The sequence below is a fragment of the Humulus lupulus genome, chromosome 1, assembly GCF_963169125.1.
Source record: "Humulus lupulus chromosome 1, drHumLupu1.1, whole genome shotgun sequence".
Lineage (NCBI taxonomy): Eukaryota > Viridiplantae > Streptophyta > Magnoliopsida > Rosales > Cannabaceae > Humulus > Humulus lupulus.
Genome location: NC_084793.1, coordinates 117,761,469 through 117,786,734, shown reverse-complemented (window position 1 = coordinate 117,786,734; position 25,266 = coordinate 117,761,469). Strand labels below are relative to the sequence as shown.

The following is a 25,266-nucleotide window of genomic DNA, read 5'->3' as shown; positions in this document are numbered from 1 at the left end:
ATTATCAATTTCTATATTCATGTAATTTATATTAAATAATGTTATTCAATAAAAAAATTAAATTAAATTATTTAATTAGACAATATTATATCAAACTTTTATTATTTAATTAATTAAATTATTAAAAATTAATCAAAAAATAAATTATTATTTATTCATAATTTTTAAAATTTTTATTAAATATAATTATCAAATTCTATATTCATGTAATTTATATTAAACAATGTTATTCAATAAACAAATTAAATTAAATTATTTAATTAAATAATATTATGTCAAACTTTTATTATTTAATTAATTAAATTATTAAAAATTAATCAAAAAATAAATTATTATTTATATAATTATTTATTCTTAATTTTTAAAACTTTTATTAAATATAATTATTTAATTAGACAATATTATATCAAACTTTTATTATTTAATTAATCAAATTAATAAAAAAAATTAAAAAAAAATTATTATTTATTCATAATTTTTTAAAATTTTATTAAATATAATTATCAATTAATTTATTAATTTTTCCTCGAGAAACTTAATATATTTATTAATTTTTCCATTTAATTGTTTTTTATAAAATAATATATATATATATATATATAAACAATAGTGAAATAACTATTGTTCATTGAAAACAATTCATCAAATGGTTTCTTATATTCTCATTTTTTTTAAACAAAAAATAAACAACAATATCAAAATGTCTCAAGTCTGTGTAATACATATTGAATATGATTTCTTAGAAATTGTATTACTTACAATTCTCAGAACACAGAGAAAAAAAATTTATAAGATCCAACCAATACATAATTGATAAAAGTTCAATTTTAGAATCTAAAAATTACAAAATATAAACATTGAAATTTTGTAATAAAAAATAATAATAAAATTCTTTTGCAACACCCAACTACTAACTGAGAAATAAAAACGAAAAAGAGACGAAAATGGACAAACAAATCAATTTGACGATACATACATATTATTAACATATATCCTTCATTTCTATAATGTACTTTATATATATATATATATTATCCTATATCACAGAACACTATAATTAGAGTCAATGTATTTGAAAAATCAGTCAAGAAACGTCCTACCTCGAGAAACTTGAAGTTTGGCTCTAAAGTGAAATAGATGCCCTCTTGAGTCAATAAAGAACGAATAACAAGATAAAACCCATCTGCCACAGATGACACTAATTTTAACAAGGGCATTATAGAAATAGGAACTATGTAGCAACTGAAAATGAAATTAACTTACGACGAAGGCGGCGACTGTGGGTGTTTCTCGCCGTGGGTGATGCTTCCATTGGTTTCTCGGCGGCGACTGTGGGTGTTTCTCGGCGGTTTCATCTGGTTAGAGAGAGCAGACGGAGAAGAGAGAATGTGAGAGGCGAGGAAGAAGAGATGCGATGAAATTTTAAATTGCTCAAGAGCATTAGCGGCGGGGCTCGCCGCTATTATTAGTCCCCGTGGCTAATATTATTATTAGCGGCGGGTAGTCCGCGGCTAATAACAGTAATTACCCGTCGCTAATATTATAAGCGGCGGTAAGTCCGCGACTAATAACAGTAATTACCCGCCGCTAATATTATAAGCGGCGGTAAGTCCGCGGCTAATAATAGTAATTACCCGTCGCTAATAATAATTTAAAAATTCCCGGACTTTTTTTATTAGGTCTATTGGCGGCGGACTATACGCCGCTAATAATCGTATGTCCGCTGTTAATAGATATAAATATAGATATTTTATATTTTTTTAAATACTCAAATATTATTAGCGACAGACAATACACCCTTGTCCCCCGCTAATAGTCGCTCAGCCCGCCACTAATGACCACGCCGCAAATGCCTATAATTGTTGTAGTGCTACCCCAAAATTTAAAATCCTGCAAATAACACATAAAAAATATCCAGACCCAGATCATGCAGAGAGCAATACAAATACATTTTAAACGACTATATAATTTATAATTATTAGTCTAAATTTTATTAATTATTCAATTTTCTAAGCAAAATATCAAAATTCTACTAAAAATTAACAACAACAAATCATCAATATTTATAAAATCTGATTTTTACTACTAACATAACCAAAAAAATTAAAATTGACAACAACAACATACTAACATTAGCACAAAAATTCTCAAATTAACACTCAAATATTTAATATGTTTACTAATATGTTTAATACACATAACTTTCACCAAAACAACATAGAATCTATTTTAATAAAAAAAAATACTACTTAATCATATAACAATTTTCTAATTCCTAATCTCATTTTTACTAATAAATATTTTTAAAACCTAAAAATAAATACATTCTCTCTAATATAATAATTTCAGATTTTTATTAAAATTAATATTATTTTATTTATTTAAAAAACATAAATTGAAAAAAAATAAAAAAAAAATAAAAAAAAAAACAGAAAAATTAAAAACAACTTACCAACACCTTCAATTCCTTGCAATCTTTCTTTGTAGTTCAACAAAAACCGCACCCAACCTTCAAACAAAAATTCATTACCATTTCATAAATATATATATAAATGAAGAAATAAATCTTACCTTTAACAAATAGAGAGAAACCCCTTCATTTTTGGAAATTTTTGGGAGAGAGGCGGACGGCATGGAGAACTAGAGGGAAAACCAGAGAGGAAGGAGAAGGGGGTTCGCGGCGGGTGGACATATTTATAAACCCTATACCAAGAACATGTTCTCGGTATAGGAACTAACCCTATTCCAGAACCGCGAAAATGTCCCGCGCATCTGAAATGTCTATACCGAGAACATATTCTCGGTATAGAACCTTTTTTTTTGTAGTGTGGAGTGGGTTCAGATCAGTTTCATAGAGGCTTTCAGTTCTGTGGAAGAAGTATTCAAACAAGCTGTGGGAGAGATAATGTTGTGGGTGTCTTCTTGATTATTATACATGTTCCAATGTATTTTTATGACTTTTCTTATTTAATTAATGAATTAATGCTGGGTTTAAATTACACCAGAAATTTTTTTTTTTTTGTCATTATCATGAAAATTGGATTAGTACGTTTCTATTTTTCCATTACTTTACGTAAAAGTTATATATATATATATGTGTGTGTGGATATTAAGGGTATGTAAATATATTTAATTTATTTAAGAAATTGAGCTTATTGTATGTATAAAATCTTCATCATCATATTTTGCAATTTCTTAAATTAAGTTTTTTTTTCATATGTATAAGTGGCTTTTTTTTTTTGGCTTTTTTCATAATTAATTAATCAATATATCCATATTTCACTTCATATCGTCTCACTGGTCGGGTCGTACAATTACATAAAATGCTCCAAATGATGTGTTTTAAATGCTCTAAACCTATTGGTTAAACTAATAAAGATGCCTACACTATAAATATGGGTTACTATAGAGTTGTAAAGTTTTGATCACACTTTCTAACTCTCTCTCTGACCTCTCTCTCTAACTAGCTCTCAAAGACCAAAGTTTTCTCCAAAAAACTTGTTACACCCAAATTTCGAGCCTTAAGAATTGTGATCTCGAAAGCTGGATTCGTCAGGAATGGACTTGTAATGTCTGGAACACATGTCCGCCACCTAGGCACCGAACCTACAAAGCAGGGGCAACCTCGAAGATGGTAGCCTCGAAATCCTCACAAGCTCGAAAGGCAGACATCGAAGTACGTCTGTTCTCGGATGACCTCGGATCAGGGGCTCCGAGCCTGACATAAGTATGAGCTCGAAGCCACTTGATCTCGGGGAAAATGCTACAGCTCGAAAGTCATTAAGAGACTTGGGTGGGCACGGCACTAACGATGTAGATTGATAAATTTGAATATCTTAGTGAGTCATTTTGGAGAGACGCGGTCTACATTCATTGTTGTAAATCCCCTATAATAAAGGGTTATTTATTATTCAGTTATACGCCCCCTGATCTTCAGGGGACGTTTCCTTGTATATAGGAGTTACAGGCTTTTAATGCCATTAAAATTATTTACATATACAGAATAACTTCCCGAAATGTGTGGGATAGTATTCTGAAATCTCCTCTATAAATAGAGAAGTCATGCACCATTGTAAAGGACCAAAATTTTGTGATCTTGAGAGAAACTCTGGAGAATTCATTCTTGAAGAATTTCCAAAAATCATCTTAAGTTCTAATAACAAAGACTCGTGGACTAGGCAGAGTTAATTGCTGAACCATGTAAAAAATCCTGTTTGTCTTATTGTATTTTTTTGGCCATAACCATTTATTGTGTTCGTGCTCTTTATTCACTGTTGACGAAAAACGGCGTCAACAGTTTGGTGCTTTCATTGAGAGACTTAAGCATTCAGTCCCTGAACAAGTTATGGCCACTAACGATCAGAATGTTCCTGAAGAAAATTATCCGAGACGCCCTGGGAAACAGCCAATGGTAAACCCAGATGCTGAAGAGAGAAGTGAATCCTCCGATTCTCTGGGACCACCCGCACCACCAAGGGATAAGGATATGTATTGCAATCCTGAACGATACGTTCCCATTGTGGAACTTGAAAACCGGCAGCTGAAACAGCAGTTGGCAGAAGCCAACAAGCAGAATGAGGAGTTAGCAAGGATAGTCGTAGAGGCGCAGGCGGCTCTACATGAATGTGGATATGGATTCAAAGTTTTCATTAACAAAATATGAGACAACTCAATGAGAATACATGCTTAAGGAGATTTCTATAATTTGAATGAAATGTGTTTGCTGCAATATTTTTGTGAGTTTGAGATTATTATTCATTATATTAAGAGTACAATGGTGAATGTTAATGAACAATTCAAGGGTTATTCTTATACTTGTTTTGTTTGTAAAGTTATTGATCATCATAAGAGATATGGTATTGTAAAACTAACCATATTGAGTTTAGGGTTAAGGCAATTGATGTTTAGATCATTGCACTTCTAAAAAAATTTAATTTGGTTATTTTAATTAATGATTAGACCTATAACGTCCCAAATTCGCTAATAAGGCTTGGTGCTTGATTAGTGTGCCTGGATAGCATAATTTGATTTATATGTGGAATTAAGTGAACATATGTCTGATTATGTGGCATATGTGAATTATATGACAATATGAATATATATATATGCATGTTTATGTATATTAAATATGCATGTGGGCATGTTCATTAAGTGATTGAGACCACATTATTATGTGGATACATTTGAAATATTTGGCTTGAGGCAATCCTAGTGAGCGGATTAGCGGAAAAGTCACAACAGGGTCAAATACCCTCCTTGGGGTGAGCCTAGGGGTATTTTGGGAACCGTACTACGTAGTTAGGATTTATCGGGTGATGGGTAGTTATTTGGTGATTATTTGGGTATGTCGTGACTAATTGGGAATCTATAGTGCTATTTGTGGTCTAGCGGGAAAAGGATGATAAATGATGAGTTTTCCCTTGGAGGCATTAAAGGGCTAAGGATGAGGCTAGGGTTGTTTGAGTCTTTTTCCCTAACCTTAAATGAATCTAGGCTATAGAAACTTTGAGGAAACAGAACCAAAAACACTCTCAACACACACACACACACACACTCTCTTTCTCCTGTGAGCCTTGGGAAGAATTTGGAATTTTGGAGAATTGTCTTGGGAATCTAGGAGGCTGGAGGCTGGGATTCATTGAGGTTCAGTTCAAGGGGTCAAAATCACTTCTGAGGTAAGCTTTACAACTTAATTTTAGTATGAATTTTTTGATTAGTTTAGGTTTTGGCTGAGTTTAGTGCTAGCTTTGGTTGTTGAGTTGGGGCAAGATTTGTGGTTGGTTTTCTACAGAAATTATGATGCCTATGATGTGTTGTTGTGAGTTTTAGACTCAATTTTAGGGTTGGGTTATGTTTAGGGTGAATTCTGATGGGTTTGGCTCAGAGAAAACACAGGAAGAATGTTGAAATTTTTGAGTACGTAGGGTCACGTCGTGGCACTGTTCTTGGAGCTCCGTTGCCCGCATGAACTCAGAGGCCTAGGGGGTTCGCTGAACCACCTTAGCACTGCAATGCTGGGTAGATTACACCACAGCTCAAATAAGGAACTTTGGCCAGTTAGGGATTTTATGTTTGGGAACTCAAAACTAAAGGCTCGGGAAGGATTCTACTACCCGGTTTAATAGATTTCAAGGTCCTAAAGACTAGAAACTTACCTTGAAGCTCTTAAATAGTCTAAATGATTTATGGTTATCCATTATTGCGTTGTGACAAGGTTATACTGCTAGGGCTCGGGAATAGGGATCATGCTCAGGATCCCCTACCTTATCCGCTCGAGACTCGAGGTAAGAAAACTGCACCCTGGTTGTGGTTAAGGCTCGGACCCCTATAAATGGATATGACTGTGGTTATAAATTTGATTATTTGATTGGGCATGCTTGTATATGTTGCATCTATTTATGTATTATGTAATCGGTATGCTTGATTATATATAGTCTGAAAGTCTGGCCTAAGGGAGTTGGGGCCAACTTCATGCGTGCGGAACGCAGCTCGGCCTAAGATAGTCGAGGTCGGGCATAAGATCTGAAATCTTGACTTAAAAGAGTCAGGCATGAATGTCACCTAAATATACAGAAGTGTCATTTGCACTAGTTTAATTTATTGATTGTTAACTTGGATCATATAGTTGTTTGACTAGATTATTACTGCTAAGTTCATTGTCTGTATTATGTTGTTTATTGAATCTGTTGTTTTAAGTATTCTTACCGAGCATTGGCTCATGAGTGCTATGTGGTGCAAGTAAGAGAAAGGGAAAGTTGGACCAGTCATGAGTTGTAGAGCTTTAGGGGCGGTGTGTACATTTGCAGCTGCTCGATCGCCACGGCCGAGGGATCAACAGGGACTAGAGCCAGACTTAATTTTTCCGCTTAGGCCAGTTTATGTTTTTTGAAGAGTTGTAAATGCCTTGTAAGCACTTATGATTTTTGGGATCCCATGTACAGACTCAAACTTTTTAATGAAAACAACCATTTCTACGATCAAAATCTTTAAACCCTAATCCACTAATTGTCCTTGGTTACACGTTTATATCCAAATGAGTTGATTAACTATTTAAAATACACATTGTAATGGTCTTGGCTATCAAGGGCGTTACAACTTGGTATCAGAGCCGTCTAGGTTTAAGGGTTCCTGAAGACTGGTTAGGCATGTAGACACGCTGCTAAAGACAAGGTCGACTTAGGGTTTGGTAACTACGCATGTGATTATATGTTTAACTGTTTAAATGAAATATAAATGCCTTATGTGACTGTTTTACAGGAAGCATGAGATATACTGATAGGGCTTGGCCCTTGACTGCTATGTGTACAAAAAGGTATGCTTATTAGCATTGCTACTGTATGTTAGTATCATTGGAATGTCTGTTAGCATTGTGATTGCATATTTTTATTGATTATGTTGCATTGGTTTGTGGGGCAACTTCTAAAATCTTGTTATCATAGTCTGATTAGTCGAGTCATTGATTGCATATATACTTGGAGAGTTATGCCTCCAAGACGATTTGATTTGTTAGGATTAATGCCCTAAAAGTAGAATTTTATTATATTTGATTCTAATTATTGTTTGAATTAATTATATATTAATATCAAGAAAATTCCATAATAATTTATGAGAATATGATCTTGTATTAGTGCGACAAAATTAAGATCATATATAATGAATAAAATAGTCAGTAACATATTAAAGTAAGGAATCTATAATGAATGGTTACTAGTACGATTTACTAAGCATACGAGATGCAAGTAATCTATATTTGGATTACTGATGTGGATAGACATCCTAGAAAATGTGCTATATATAATAGAGATTATATATGATAGGACCAATGCGAAATAATTATCTTTATCAAGATGCCATTTGACGTAAAGATTTAATTCTTATCGTATTAGATGATCATTTGTAGATCAGTCTAAATCCTGAGTATTCATGAACTTCTGTTGATGTTTATAGGATCTTTTGATTCACTCATTAAGGTCTCTTAGAATAATGAGGCTAATGACTTTTGTTTTTGAGATTCAATATCATGGATGGCTGAGAACATGGATTACAATAATGGAATCCATGCTTTCCTAACGGATCGAATATTGGTTCCCTTATGGGTTGATTCTAGAATTGAATAGTTATTGAGCACAAATGTATAATTAGATTATAGTTTCATTATTTACTAGTGAATTAATGGTACTTAAGGATCAAGAGGTAAATAGAAGGGTAAAACGGTAATTTTGACCAGCTCTAATTAACGAACCAATAATGGAGGACAAAACTACATATATCTATTATATCAATGGACTACTAGAGTGCAATTCCATATTTATGGTGTATTAATCATGGAATTAATAAATAAGATTATTAGATTAATGAGTTTAATTAATAAACTGGTTTATTGGAGCTTCGTATTATATGTAACGACCCGGATTTTCAAGACTCGATAATGCGGAAATATAAATGTTTTCATTTAACAAAATGTCTCAAAAACCCGTATAAAAAAAAACTTTTTAAAAAGTCGTATGGCCATACTTAACATTTAGTTTCAACATATTTTATAAAGAGTAGAGTGAGCCTAGTTTAGGAAAATTACACAACATTTCCAAAAATAAAACGGCTTCCCAAAAGGTCGGTCCACATGTACATTTGCAAGGAAGACTCCAGCGCTCACTGCTCTGCCTTGCCCTTGCTCTTACCTACAACATGAAACAACTAGGTAAGCGAAAACGCTTAGTAAGATCAAATTTCAAACAAAGCATGTAGAGAATTAGGGTTCCGGACCCATCCGGACCATAAACAATCAATTTCAAGAACGCTAAAGCGTCCTGGCAAACTTATGGTCATGCCTGATAACCAATGATAAATTAATTCGTAACTAGATAAAAATCCTGCACTCAGAAAAATCCCAGAACAAGCAGATATATTATATCACAACTATATCTTATCAACAATTATATCCCTGCACTCAGAAAATCCCAGAGCAAGCAGATATATTATATCACAACTATATCTTATCAACAATTATATCCCTGCACTCAGAAAATCCCAGAGCAAGCAGATATATTATATCACCAAATAATTCGAGACCAACGCTCGACAATTTCCAACAATTCATGCGTAACGCGCCCTCCAACATAATTGCTAATCTGTAAAAGAGAACTGAGTCCCCACACTAAGATCTAGCCAATAAATATTCTCATCAAGGGTAACTATCGTGTTACTTAGGGCATCGCTACATATTCAAGAGTGTAATCCAATTTACACGGTTTTATGGAGACTTCTATGTTAATCAGTGGTGCTGGTGAGCAGCTGCCCCTAGGGTGTTCAACCTCACTCTATCTTGGCAACCCCTAGTATCTCTAGGCACTCTCACGAAATGGCCAATATTCACGGCTGCTATCCGGGAATAACTTATCAGAGCACTTGCTCGGATTCTAACCGTCCAATGATTAAGTAAGCATGAGGGCCCCTAGGTCCCATTTATCTTGGCGCCCCTAGGTTTAACCAGCTTATCCTCATCTCATGGCCACTCGTCTCGGTAATGAACCAGACATAAATAAAATCAAGCAGTGTGACGGGGATCAACCGTCTAGGATATGACGGACTTCTACCGTTCATATTTTCTAAATCAGCACTCACTAGACTAACGTCTCTAAGCAACTTTCTATGACAGCCTATGTATATGCATGTATCCCTATACTAACATACAAGACAATAATCATTTCATGTTGCAGCCATACAATATAAGTTGACTTACTTGGAGTCCTTAGCGCTCAGCAAGTTTTCACCCTCCAACGTTCAGTCCAGTTACGCTTAGCCAATACTGTAGTTATCCATACAGTATACTCGGATTAATTATGGCACTCATAATTCATTATTATTATTTTGGGCAGTTTGGTCATTTTAATAAAAGTCATTTGTAAGGATTTACAATCCTTATTTGGTTTTAAACTTATTAAGGAAAGTTATACAAAATATTCGAGACTAAACCTTAAGTCTCGGGGAGACCCATCCTAAGGTCTCGATACCTAGGCTCGGGTATCACAATGGTATTTCCCACAATCTGCTAAAAATCTTATTCTTTCCAGGTATCGCTATTAACCCGCACTTTCGACTAGTCGGTTAAAATATGTAAGATTTTAGCCGGTATTATATCCAGAAAATACAAATAAATTCCTTAATTATTTTTAAAGAAAATAAACTCTTTAAATTTTCCTTTTATTTTTCTTAAGGTTTTAATATCTAAAAACCGTTTTAAGAAAATTGCCTAATTTGTCTTAATTAGGAAAACCGTTATAAATTTCTCATCTTGACTAATTAATTTTCCAAAAGCAATTAATCAATTTTACTTACTAGGAAAATAATTTATTTAATTATTTTTCTCAAAATATAGGGTTTTAATCCCTCTTTTAATTTATTAACTATTAATAAATTAAATCTCTTATTTTTAGAAAGAATAAAAACTCTTTAATAAAAATAATTCATTTAAACTCAAAGGGTAAATTTTAGTGAAAATATGATTTCAAGACTTACCATTTTATATCTTGAAATAAACAAAATTTTACTTTTTACCTTATGTTCCAAAATCTCATTTTTACACTAAGTGTGAAAAACCTATTTTTCACATTTTTAACTACATACTTCGTTAGTTCATAACTTGAAATTTACTTACCCAATTGTTACCAAAATTTCCCAATTCCATTTTTGTTATGCCATTTAGGTCTTTGAAAAATCTTAGGTCAAAATGAGCATTTTTGATTGGTGAAATCATTTTCCAACAATGAGGTAAAAATGACATTATTTTCAAGTCCTTATTTTTTCCAAACTTTGACAGTTAATAAATTTCAAACCGTTCAATATTTTCTTACCAAATTTTACAGTGGAATAATAGGTTATGCAAGTAATATGTCCACAAAATTTTAGAAAAAACTGGGTTCATTTGACCTATACAGTGGCTGTCCAAACTTGGTTCCAAAAATAAGAATACGAAAAAACAGTTTTTTACCTAATCTTTGAAATAGCATAACTTACTCATTTCTAAACATTTTTTTGTGTTTCAAAAGCTCAATTTTATGTACTCAATCTCAAAAACATCACAGTACAATTTAATTTTACAAAAACAATATACAGTGGCTGCTTGACCCCTTGGAAGTCACAGCTCAAAACATGTTTTGTTTTAGGGTATCCTACAAAACCCTTGGGGGTTTTGGTTCCCATTTTCAAAAATCAATACTCATGCATCATAAAAATTATTAAACAACTACCATAACCTTATTACATCATCAACAAGAAACTCTAAGCATTAGATATACAAAATAATGCTTAAAACTAAAAACCTTACAACAAAATCATCAAAAGTAAACTTTTTACCTCTTTGGTGTTCTTGCTTAAGGTTTGGACCTTCCTATAAGCTTTGACCCCTTCAAAACCTTTCAAAAACCCTAACAAACTTCCCCCAACAACATAGTCAATTAGCTATTTGAAACTCTATGCTTAAAACTTTACAGAATTCTAGATTAATGAAACTTTACCTTAGGGAAAACCCTTCCTAGACCAAGACTTAGCTTCCAAGTTTCTTTGGTGTTCTTGGGGTTGCAAATGGAGAGAACACTTGAGAGAGTCTTCAAAAATCAGATGAGAGTGAATGAGGGAGGGAGAGTGGTCGGATTTGGGGGTTAGAATGGCTCACACAACTCTTCAAAATATCACAAAACACTTGTGCTTTTCTACCCACTTGCCCACTTGACTTCTTACACCTTTTTCACTCTCATTAAGTTTTAATCACCAAACTTACTATTAATTAATTAAATTAAATGTCTCTCATATTTAATTTAATTAACCACAAAATAAAATTTAACCTAAGGTCCATTCATGGAATAAAATTCCCCATTTCGGCAAAATTAGGCATTTACCACAAAATGCCTTAAAATTTCCATTTTCTTTTAGGTTTATTATTTTTGACCAAACTTTAACTTTTATGAATGTATTTTATGCCCAAAATATAATTGCCATGATTTTTCATTTTATTTTCAGAGATTTTTACCCGATCAGGGTTTTGTGTCGGTCCAGGACCGAAAGTCTTATCTTGACTTTTAAAATCACAAAATTCATTTTTTGGCTAGCAATAACTCATGGAATACTTACAAACAAAATATAATATTATTTAAAATAATATTCTTAACCCGGGGGAAAAATCCCGACCCGAGTCGTTTAAAGGTACCCAAAAACGTAGGACGTTACATTATAGATCCATGGTCCCCAGATTACCTCTGTTCTACACTATTAAGGGTAAGGATGTTAGAAGAAAGATTTGTAAAGATAAACGACTAAATTGTAAATGAATTAATTTTCTAGGGAAATGATATAATTATGGGTAATTGATTAATGGTGAATTAATTAATTATTTAACTATATAATTTTTATTTTGAAAAACTATAGGTTAAAATTAATATAAATTTTGTTTGGATTAATATAAACAGAGAGAATAATAAATATCTTATTTATAATATGATATTTATTTATTTAATTTAAAAAAAATATTTTAAGATAAAGTTAATTTTGAATTAACTGATATTTATTTTGGGATAAATATATTGTTTTCAAGATTGATCAAACAAACAAATGAGAAAATTAGGGAAACCTTATACAGGTTTGGGCGACACACACTATATTGTACAGTGTGTGGCACCTAGAATCAGGGATTTAATCCTTGGGATTTGAATTTTAAATTTTAAATTTTAAATAATTTTGTTTAACAAGTTATTAAATTATTCTTTTTAAATATGATTTAAATAATTAATTAAATGAAAATATCTAATCAGTTTTAATTTGAATTATATTTTAATTAAATAAAGATTATTTAATTAGATTAAATATCTTTATAAGTCTGATAGTACGTGACTTTCAGAATAATTCTTGTTTATTATTTTGAAAAATACAAATATAGACTCTCTCTCTCTCTCTCTAAAGCGATAGTTTTCTCTAAACCTAAAAACAATTCTAAACATTCTATCTACCAAAAACTCTCTAGATCTCATGTGTTGAGTACATCTAGGGAGTCACATAAAATCAACCTTTTGGATCCTACGTGCCCACACACGTCCTTGTGTGTTTCAGGATTGGTCTAGAAGATCAGGGTGTAAGTTCTCAGAACACTAGATAGGAAGATCGTTGATTTATACAAAAAGACTCAAAGACACTTGATAGGCTACACAAGGTAATCCCTGATTTATTTGTATGTGTGGATGCCAAAAATCCACCAAGGAAAAAATCTCTGGTCCCTGGTTGGAATACATGGCTAACGGTCACTTAGTCATGCTATCGGGCTCGGGCCTAAAGGTCTGGTGAACATGGACTAATTTCCCTTAGAGCTTCCCTCGGTGAAAGTATGAAGACCCTAGGCGCATATCTCCCTCGGCCAATGGCCTCGCAAAGCGAGGCCCAATCCCCGTGTGCAGGTCTTCAGGCTTCTCGCGTGATGGCGCTAGGCACGTGTGAATACGGGAGATTGTCCCAAAGGAAACAACACATTATGAGCCATGAAGTTCGTCCTTGCTAAGCTAAGGGGCCAAACTAAGCGCTACAAGAGGACGGGTGCACAAGGCCCTCGCATAGCAAGGTCTGGCGTGCCTGCGCGAGGTTGATATGCTCATGGGTCGAGATGTACTTGCATGCATAAGGGTGGTCAAAGGCACCCGAGCCATATGCCTCAACCGCGCTTGTACCGCATGCCAGGCGCCTCGCGAGCCTGCGCCACTAGTCATCTCGTGCACCTGCGCACCAGGCACCTTGCGTACCTGCGCACCATGCACCTTGTGCACCTGCGCACCATGCACCTTGCGCGCCTGAGCCACCAACTGCCTCGCGCACCCGGGCGCTAGGAACCTCGCACGCCTACACCACCAGCCATCTCGCGCACCAAGTTCCTCGTGCGCCTGCACCACCAACCACCTCGCGCACCTGCGCAATAGGCGCCTGCACCACCAACTGTCTCACGCACCCGTGCACTAGGCACCTCATGCGCCTGCACCACCAGTCGCCTCGTGGACCCGCGCACAAGGTGCCTCGCACGCCCTGCGTCACCAGCCGTCTTGCGCACTTGTGCACCAGGTGCCTCATGCGCTACACCACCAGGCGCCTCGCGCACCCGCGCACCAGGCGCCTCCTTCACGCCTCGGCCGTGGAAGGTTGCGTATGGCCCTAATGAAGAGGCCTTATCTTCCTCACTAGGACAAGTGCCACCAACAGGGCACATCATCACTAGCCAGTCTAACATGGGGGCGAAGTGGAGGTCTTCCTAAGCATTAGTGCGAAGAGAACTAGAAGAGATCCCAAAGTGGAAGAAACTAAGCTATCCACCCATAATAACCATTAAAGATTTTGATACTTAGAACATGTAGGAACAAGGCATATTTGAAGGGTCAGAGTACGAACACACTATAACGCCAAACAAGTAGTGGCAGTACAAGGAAGGTACATGGCAGGGCCTTCTCCAACATGTAGCTGACATTCTTACAAGAGTAGTGGTGGGGGTACGACATGGTACCATGATGGAATGTTTTTCCAGACAACTGACAAGTACTATGGACCAACCAACACTCCTTTTGCACCACTACCATCTGCTCCACGATCACCTGCGTCCTGCAGGTGAATCATTTTGTCCTCTTGGGACCACAATGTACCTAGAGCCATTAGAGCTCACCTATAAAAAGGGATCCACTTCGTCATTGAAGGGGTTGGAAATTTCATTGTATACTCAGGCTATTAAGCAATATTCTAATTTTACTCCATTGTTGATCTGTGTTTATGTTTCCTTAAGTTTATTCTAAGTTTCTATCAAGCTATCTCCATACTTACCTTTGAGTTTTTCGACCTAACATCATTGATGAGTTCTCACCGTCAACAGTATGTGATTTAATATTTATATATGTGTACGATCCTGGCTGGTATTAATATTTATTAAAATGGGTCGATATATTCCGCTACATACCTTTGATTTGATCATTTAATACCAAAAATTGGTACCAGAGCAGTCTATACATATATATATATATTAAATATTATGTTGGTTTCTTGCATTTGTTATATGTATATTAATTGACTGTATATGTTTTTTGAATAAATGGTTGAATGATGGATCATTAATTTTATGGTGCTATCGGGTTAGGAATTTTATTGTTTTTCTAGATCTTGTGTAAGCCATAAAAGGCATAGGATTTTTGTAAATTTCTATTTATGAAATATGTATTGTAAAAATCTGTACACAAGTGGAGAAGGACCCGAGCCATGAGCCATGAGCCATGGCAGTAGACCGAGTCTTCTCGGCCACCTGCGCATAGCCACGCCTGGCCCCCGCGCTTGCCTGCACACGCCCTTGCGCAATCCCGCTTCGCCCTCGCGCCTGCCTGCACACCCTTGTGCACCCGAGATGAACCCCTACTACCTGCTTGTTTGTGCACCTGCGCACCCCTGTGTGCTGCGCCTAATTCGTCTACATGCCCAGCCGCCCAACCTGAGCTTGGCACCTTGTGCCACCGGCCCTAGGGCACCATCTTGGAGCCAAAAACCCTAATTCCTAAGTTGTTGCAAATATCTTTTATTTAATTAATTTTTAAATTATTTGAATTTAAAAGTTTAATTAGAAAATAAAATATCTTTTAATTGATTATGATATTTTAATATCTTAAGTTTAAATAATTATTTGAATTTTATTATTTAATTATTTAAATTCAACTAAATTAAAAATATGACAAAACTGTTATTTAATTAAATGTTAGTTTAATTAAATAAATTAATTAGAAAGTTTGTTTCTAATTAATAAGTTGGGCAAAACAAAGTTCCTAAAGATTAGCAAATAAGCCTAAAGGAGAGGAGGAGCATTCTTGGAGAGTCTTGAAAGCTACATAGGCTTAGATTGCAATTTTATTTCTAATTATTTTCAAATGATTGTAAATCTTACAAATACCCATTAGTACTGGGTTAATCATTTATTTATTTTGTTGACGCGATTTTTCACCAACAGTGTATTAAGAAATATTAAAGGCAGATTAGTGCTTAATGGTAAACCGTAATGAGAAATAACCAGAATTCACTCAAGAACACATAACTTTTATGTGTTTCGGTGGTTAAAATCCACCGAGTCCACGAGTCAATATTATTGCTGTTTCTCTCTCAATTTTTGCACAGTTTCGGTATTACAAAATAATCCTCCCTTTCCTGTCCAATATTCCCTGTATTTATAGGGGAATTCCATGGACAGGTTTGGGTAACCGCGTGAGTCAATCACGCATTTACATAATGTCTATATTCAATACAAATAATTCCCATTTATATTGGGATATGATTTGATCACAAGGTAAATATGTCCTGCTATCTTGGATAATAAATACGACAGCCTGGCATGAATAAGCGTACAAACTAATCTCGAATCTTTGGGGATTATTTAGTGTGCGTTATATCTGAATCACCCTGAGCTGCATATCTTCCACGAGCTTGTGTTCTGACAGCTATCTGACCCTGAGCTAGAGCTTTGATGACTTATCTTATTCGTAGTTCGTGGTAAGGTTAGGACGCCCAATACTAGGTCTGACCATTATGAACCTCGAGCTGTCCGGATAGATAACAATTAGATATTCTACTTGATTACTTTTCCACATATTTATCTGCCAACTGTACCCGAGCTGAGTGAATGAACTCATGCTAAGATTAGGGTACAATATTTTCCCCCCAAGCTCATGCTCGTGTATGATGTTGTCATTTTCTGACCTACACAATAGGGGCTTTTAAACTTCTGCTACATAAAACCATGCCTGCCTACTACTCCAGTATTAGGCACGTGGTCTACTACGATCGGCGTCCGTTCGTGTTTTGAGGACTGCAATAATTGTCTTGTCAACTTTTTGTCACCATGTGGTTTGTTTAACCTTGGTCCTTGGATCTTGAATTAACCCCATCAAATGGTCTATATTGATTTCCATGGTTTACGTATAAATAGGGTGGTTAGTCTAAGACCTCACCACCTTTGCATTAAAAAAAATACCCTTTTTCACATTTTTCAAAATTCCTTCATCTTCCCCAGAATTCCCATAACTATTCGTCGTGCCTTGATACTCAGAAGCGTTCCACGAGCTTTCTGTGATCAGAATCTACATCCCCCAATCGTCGAACACATTTCCTATAAGTATCTCTATCTTTCATGACCCAAAGAAACTTCTTCTTCATCATCTTCTTTTTTTTTTTTAATAAAAAAAACAATGTTCATCGTTCGTTATTGTTAGGCTTCTATGAATGACAATACGGAATGGGTTTTGGCTTTAGGCTCCATAAGTGAAACCGAATATGTTATTACAAAAGAAGTATTCATAAAACTGGGTAACTTTCTGGGTTAAACTAGGGTAGTTCTAATGTCAAATAGGTTTAGAAGATACCTGTTTGGGGCATAGAAATCGTAAGGTCTCTAGGTTTAATATCAGATAGCATAAGGGTTACGATTCCTTAGGCGGTTTTGCATAAAACTGCTTTTCAGAGGAAAGTAGTGGCCTGAAGTTTCTGATACACGGATCCCTAAATATTAGGGGACTGTTAAGAAACTAAAGAGCGTAGCCTAGGATATCGTGTGGCATCACGTGATGGGGCTGAGGCTAACTTTAGCTCGTATAACAAAAAATAACCCATTTCGTCTGTGCCCTCGCGACATAGTTATAGATCATCATAGGTTGCCTACTAACTAGGCCACTTTGTTGTCAAGCAATCTTATGGCTCCTCTGTAGAGCAACGCCTTGAGCTCATCCACTCAGCACAAAAACAAGGGGAAACAGGTCGCCTCCGATTCTCCCATCCCGCACTTTGGTCCGGGGGTGGAGAGGGAGGTTGTTATTGATCCCAAAGCTTATTTCGAGGCTGAGCGTATAATCTCAAAAATCACGACTCAAGGGAAGGTCAATAAAATCCTGTTGAGTCACAACATAGAGATAGGATGCGACAGTCTTCTTGTCGGACCTGTGTTTGAGGGGGAACGGAGCTATACCCCCTTCCAAGATGATTATGCGGCCTAGAGCGATGAACATATGAAGGTTGGCGCCTTCCTTTCTTTGGAAAAATATTTCGTAGACTTCTTCAACTAAGTGGAGCTGGCTCCATTCCAGCTCCCCCCAAACTCCTACAGGTTTATGGTGGGGCTAAAGTATTTTTTTCTGAAGCACGAGTGGGAGGTCCCCACCCCAACAAACACATTATATTTCTTCTGCCTCAAATCTAGCTCTAACCAGAGAGGATGAGGTGACATGTTTTATTACCTCACGCGGTTTCCAAACTCTGCCCCTGTCATCGAGCTTCCCAGCCATCCAAACGACTATAGAGATCTATTCTTTATATCAAATGGCTTCAAGAATTGCGAACACCGATACTTCAACCGTCCTCTTAAGTCTTCTACCTTTATAAATGCAGCTCATGAACTTTTGTTCCTTTAAAATATTTCTTTTTTGTACAGGTCTTAATTGAGTTTGTTTCTCGTGCAGCCATATTTGTGAGGAAGGAAAAATCAGTGACCCTCAGGGGTCAATACAAGAAATTATCCGGTCTTCCCCTGGCGAAAAGGATTATCGCCAGGTCGTGAACGATGCCACCATGTTGGCATGTGAGCTGATCAGAGAGAGGAAGATATTAGCTCTGAGGACTCAAGCTCCGCACCCAACTATCCTCGAGCTTCCAACTCTTCAAGAGGCTTTACCAGCCGCTAAGGACATCGATGAGGAAGAGGCTGAGGTACCTCTTGTGCGGAAGAGACGGGCTCCCGAAGCTGACCAGGGACCCAACCTAAACTGAGTTGCATCAAGGGCAGCAGCCGCCCCTCCGGCCAAGGTAACCAATAACTCTTTAGGGAGTTAGATTGGGTTATTGCCGACTTTAGGTTAATTCGTTATAACCTGAACCAGCTCGTTTGTCGTCACCCTACCAACCCGGATCTAAATGTAACCCCTCTTCAGTGCGTAGATCACCTATTGGTACACTATGACCATAGCTTCCCTAGAGGCACTATTGTAGTTGATAACACCCTAAACTTTAGATCTGCCATTTTTGAAGAATACGGGACAAACCGTAGGACGTGGCCTTCTTTGATCCAGGGTGCATTTTCCCTTAGGTTCAAACAATACGTAGATGAATCTAGCCTCGAGGAAGGACCTGAATCCCTAGGATCCAAGAAATATTAACTTTAGATTCCCCTTCTCCACCATTAACTCTAGGGCCGGAGGTCTTTCCTATCCCAGTCAAAATACTCGAGCTGCTGATAATAGATTCCTCCCCCAGCCCGGAGGGTAGGATCTTTGTTTCCTCCTCTTTCTTTATATATGTGTTTGAAACATAAATTTTGCAAACTAATTCCCTTTGTTCACTTTAGGCGAAGAGATGGAACAGACAGGAGCTCCCGACCTAAGGACTGCTTTTCAGGCTAAAAAGCATGGAACGGGCCCCGTCGTGAAGTAGCCTAGGGTGGTAAAGTAGGCCACCCCTAAAACAATGGATACTAAAAAATCCCCCTCTAAGGGTAAAGACACGAGCTCCTCTCAGGAGCCAGCTCTAGCGGCTGATGTCGTTACTGAGAAACTTCCTCCTCCCCCCTCTCGACATATGCCCCCGCCTCCCCAAGTTATTCAAGCTGAGGCCCCCATCGTCCGAATACCAGTGGAAACACAGGACATGGAAAAGATCCCTGAGGCCTTACGGGGTATATTATATGAGATGGCGACTCATATGGTGGGCCATGCATACAAAGCCAGCATGAGGGACCTGAGGGCCATAGAGGAGCGCAGCCCGGAGGATGTTCTCGAATCTTCCATGGGGATGAACTTCACCATGAGTAATTCCATAACTGATTTTTCCTTTTTGTTTAATATGTTGTTCCTCTTTTTTCTTTATATCTTTGAGCTTGTTTTGTTACTCTACAATCTGTCCTGGCCCAATACTGGAGTGTAGTTCGTGCCAAGGCCAGAAATGAAGAAGTCTGAGCTGAGTTGGCTACTGCCAAGGCCTCCTCCTTGAAGACTGCTCAAGAAAATGAGCAGGCTTCCAAAGCCGCATTAACAGTTGCACAGAAGAATGAGCATGCTGCTAAGGCTACTCTTACCTCTTCCCAAGAAAGCGAGCAGGCTGCAAAGACCGCATTATCTGCCTCCCAAACTCAGGCCGCAGAAGCGAACCACCGAGATGAACAACTTCAAGCTGAATCCATGGAGGAAGCAGTAGTGTCATCATCCACCATGGAGGAGATGCTATACCATTGCTGGGCCTTTAACTAGGAGTGGAAATTCTTCTTTATGGAACCTAGGCTGTGGGATCCATACCTTTGCTAAATTCAAGGCTCGACTTCTGCAAGAACCCTTGGAGATGGGTGAGGCCTCTGGTGCATTGGAGTGAGATGGTGAGGAAGTTACCTTGGTGGGGCGAGCTGACAAAGCCCAATGATCTCATTTATAATTTTGTTTGTATTTGTCTAAAAATCTTTTGATATTAAACAATTGCCTTCGGGCTTAGTTCAAGGTTTTTCCTCCTCGATATGACAATATATTTGTTTATCTTATTTTAATATATATCTAACTTTTGATCCATTCGTCTTTCCTTTATTAACTTCTCATGCTTATGAATCCTTAGACTCTTATACATTCGAGATTTTAGGAATCGACTTTTAGATCGAGATAGATTTTTTTGAACATGGTTATGTCCAAGTTTTTGTTCGCTTATTTGCGTCACACCTGTTAAGAATCAGGCCTCGAACCTGGTTATATCCATGGTTTTTTTTAATGATTTAAACTTATTTCGTGCTACGTTTATTGAGAACTCGGGCTTTAAAAAATTGTTGAATGATCAATTTTTACAATTTTCTAAGTTTTTGGACCTGGTTACATCCAGGGATTTAAATGATTTGAACTTAGTTCGCGCTAGGTTTACTAAAAACTCGAGCTTTAAAAAGCCATTGAATAATCAATTTTTCCAAGCTTCTAAGTTTCGGACCTGGTTACGTCCAGGGTTTTAAATGATTTGAACTTAGTTCATGCTAGGTTTATTGAAAACACGAGCTTTAACAAGCTATTGAATAATCAAATTTTCCAAGCTTCTAAGTTTTTTATTCTTATCCGAGCAGGGTTAATTTTTCCAACCTCGGTTATGTGCCCCCTAAGTAACCAGAATGCATAAACTTTCTTGGTTGCTTCTACAAATATGAGAACACGAGCTTACAATAACAACACTAAGAAATATTTATTTAACAATCCATCTATTATTTAATCAAAACATTTTTTATAAATAAGCCTTACATTGATGGTGGTACTGTTGATAATACTTTTTCAAATGTAGAGCATTCCAAGTCTGTGGGACTACTTCCCCATTCAGTCGAGCTATCTTGAATGTTCCCGCATGCAAGAATTCTATGACCTGGTATGGTCCCTCCCGGTTTGGTCCCAATAAACCATCTTTGGGGTCTTCATTTTCCAAAAAGACCCTTCGGAGAACTAGGTCCCCCAATCCAAGTCTATGCCTCTTAACTTAAGAATTAAAATAACAAGTGATTTTTTCATTTATAATGGGAGAGCTGTAACTGTGACTCCTCTCGTTTTTCTTCAATCAGATCGAGAGACGCGTTAAGTATTCCATCATTCTGTTCTTGATTATATGTACTTTGCCTGTGAGTAGCTACCATGGCTTTGATTGGAAGCACGACCTTGCTTTCGAAATTTAAGGAAAAAGGAGTATGCCCCATGGATGTCCTGTGAGAAGTTTGGTAGGCCTAAAGTACCTGCGGGAGTTGTTCGGGCCATAGTTCTTTCGCTTCGTCTTAACTCTTCTTCAAGCTTGCCTTAAGGGTTTTGTTTACAACCTTAACCTGCCCGTTGGCTTGCATATATGCTATGGACGAGAAACTCTTCGTGATGACATATTTTTCACAGAAGTCAGTGAAGAGATCGTTGTTGAATTGTGTCTCGTTGTCTGACACGATCTTCTTAGGAAGCCCAAACTGACATATAATGTTCTTCACCTGAAGTCTAGGACTCTTTTGAAGTGATGGTTGCCAGAGGCTTGGCTTCTACCCACTTCGTGAAGTAGTCAATCGCCACCACTGCGTAATGAACTCCCCCCTTTACCATAGGTAGGGAACCTACTACGTTGATTCCCCATACCGCAAATGGCCATGGGGATTAAATCATTGTTAGCTCGACCAGAGCAGCTCGGGCAACCATGGAAAAACGCTGGCATTTGTCGCACTTCTGAACATACGAGATCGAGTCTTTCATTAAAGTGGGCCAAAAATAGCCATGCCTCAGTATCTTCAGTGCCAGGTTTTGTCCCCCCAGCATGATCTCCACAAAAGCCTTCCTGTATTTCTTGTAAAATAATTTTGGCTTCCACTGGCAAAACACATCGTATGAGAGGCAACGAATAACCACGCTGATATAAGTTTCCATCAACTATTACGTACCGTGGAGCTTGATAAAGTATTTTTCTTCCGTCTTTTCTGTCGTCAGGTAGCTTTCTAGTTGCGCGATATTCCATTATGGGATTCATCCAGGTCGGCCTTATGTCAATCATTTCGTCCTCTATCACTTCTCCTGTCACGCTCGGGCTCTCCAAGAACTACACTGGCACCACATTCAATGTCTCAGCCTCTTTTGTGGCCAAAGCATCAGCGTTAGAATTCTGCTCGCGAGGTATCTGTTCAACGTAGCTATACTAAAATTCACACAGTTCTCCCTTTACCTTAGCTAGGTAGCCCGCCATCTTGGTACCTCAAGCTTGATACTCTCCCAATACCTGATTGACCACGAGCTGAGAATCACTATAGCATTGGATGGCTTTCGCCTTGAGCTCCCTTGCCACTCTCATCCCTGCTAGTAAGGCCTCATATTCGGCTTCGTTGTTGGATGCCTTGAATCTGAATCTCAGAGCTGTAAGAAATCGATGTCCTTCTGGTGAGATTAAGATGATCCCAGCTCTCGATCCGTTCTCATTTGACGATCCATCAATGAAGGTTTTTTATAACTCCTGCACCGGCTCCCTCAATAGCTCCTCTAGAAATTCGGTGCATTCAGCCATAAAATCAACAAGGGCCTGACTTTTGATTGACGTCTGTGGCACGTACCATATCTCAAACTGGCTAAGTTCGATGACCCATTTTAAAAGACATGCCGACGTTTCACGTTTTTGCAAAACCTGCCTTAAAGGTTGGTCGGTCAAGACGTTGATTGAATAGGACTGGAAATATGGTCAGAGCTTTCTAGAGGCCAATATCAAACAGAATGCCAGTTTCTCTCTTAATGGGTATCATGACTCGGCTTCAAGAAGTCTCTTACTTATATAATGTACTGGTTTTTGTGCACGATCTTCTTTTTGAACTAACATGACACTAACTACATTCTCTGTCACTGCCAAATAAAGGAGTAGAGGTTCTCCAGACATAGGTCTAGATAATACTGGGGGGCTTGGCCAGCTGCATTTTTAGGTTGAGGAATGCCTGTTCGCACTCCTCGATCCACTCAAATTTCTTGTTTCCTCTTAACAAGTTATATAATGGTAGACACTTGTCAGTGGATTTTGAAATGAATCAATTCAAAGCTTCCACCCTTCTAGTTAGGCTTTGAACTTCTTTACACGACCTGGGTGAGGGAATTTCTAACAACGATCTTATTTTCTCAGGGTTTGCCTCTATTCCCCTCGTGTTGACTATGTACCCAGGAATTTTCCAGATGCCACTCCAAAAGTACATTTCTGGGGATTCAGCTTCATGTTATATCTCCTTAATTTTCTGAAACATTCTTCTAGATCAGACACATGGTTATTGGCAGTTTTGGACTTGACAAGCATGTCATATTTGTCCCGATCTGGTTAGCGAACATTATGTTGACCAAGCGTTGGTATGTGGCCCCGACATTCTTCAATCCGAATGGCATAATTTATAATAGTATATGTTATGTTCAATGATGAAGCTAGTATGTTCCTGGTCCGCATGATTCATCGCAATCTTGTTATATCCAGAATACGCATCCATGAAGGACATGAGCTCGTGACCTGACGTGGCGTCTACCAACTGGTCAATCCTTGGCAATGGGAAATAATCCTTGGGACAAGATTTATTTAGATCAAAGAAGTTGATACATGTTCTCCATTTCCCGTTTGGCTTTGAGACCAGCACGGGGTTGGCAACCCAGATCAGTTACTTTAGCTCCTGAATAAACCCGCATTTTAATAATTGAGCTACTTCTTCCTCAAGGGCTTCAGCTCCGACCGTTCCCAAATGTCTCCATTTTTGGGATTTTGCAGGCACATTCTTGTCCAAATTTAAGGTGTGCATTATTACATTTGGACTTATTCCTACCATATCTTCATGCAACCAGGCGAACACCTCCAAGTTTTTCTGTAAAAAATCAACATGCTCCTTTATCCTTTTGTCGTCAAGATTCTATCCAATCTTTACAACTCTTAAAGCTTCTTTGGGGTTGATGTTTACTTCCTCGAGCTCTTCTATGAATTTGAGCTCTGATCTGTCTTCGCCTACCCGTGGGTCAACATTGTCGTGTTGGGCGACCTTACTATCCTCTTTTTGCTTAGGTTCTTCTGTCCCGTGAGTAACTTCTACTTCCTGGGACTCCTCACCTCTGTCATTTATGATCATCGCTTGCTGCCCGGGTTATGATTTTCCCTTCATAGAAATGTTATAGCATTCCCTGGCAGTGAGCTGATCACCTCTAACAGTGCATATTCCTACGGCTGAGGGGAATTTCATTGCTAGGTGGTGGATAGATATGGCTTCAAATGCCATCAGTGCAGGTCGGCCCAAAATCGCATTGTATGCAGCCGGACAATCGATTACCATGAACTCAAGCAACTTGGAAACAGTTCGCAACTCTTCTCCCAATGTCACCACAAATTTGATCGTCCCGATTTCTCCCGACCCTTCACCAGAAAACCCGTACAGAGTCATCGAGGTCGCCTTCAAATCAGTTACAAATAATCCCATTTTTTCCAGGGTGGACCATAAAAGCAAATTCACAGAACTTCCATTATCCACTAGTGTTCTATGGATCCTTCGATTGGCGAGATGAACGGTTATCACTAGCGGATCGTTATGTGGGAATTGGATGTGGCTAGCATCCTCTTCTTTGAAAATGATTGGTTGCTTTTCCAATGCTAGTGTTTCAATAACCGTTGTTTCGGGACAAACTCCACCCCGTTATGAGACTTCATTTCGTTAATGTACCTTTTATGGGCCCCGCTGCTCGTGCCTGCCAAATGAGGTCC

The 25,266-nt window shown here is 37.5% G+C and overlaps 1 protein-coding gene across 1 annotated transcript in view; it reads left to right on the top strand.

Moving 5' to 3' along the window:
• The window catches only part of LOC133820441 (uncharacterized), a 28,456-nt gene extending 8,180 nt beyond the window's left edge, over positions 1-20,276 (top strand). Inside the window, exons 2-3 of the mRNA XM_062253446.1 lie at positions 18,498-18,744; positions 20,007-20,276. Of these exons, the coding sequence (XP_062109430.1) occupies positions 18,498-18,744; positions 20,007-20,276 (517 nt within the window). The remainder of the gene's footprint in view (positions 1-18,497; positions 18,745-20,006) is intronic.
• The last annotated feature ends 4,990 nt before the right edge of the window (positions 20,277-25,266 follow it).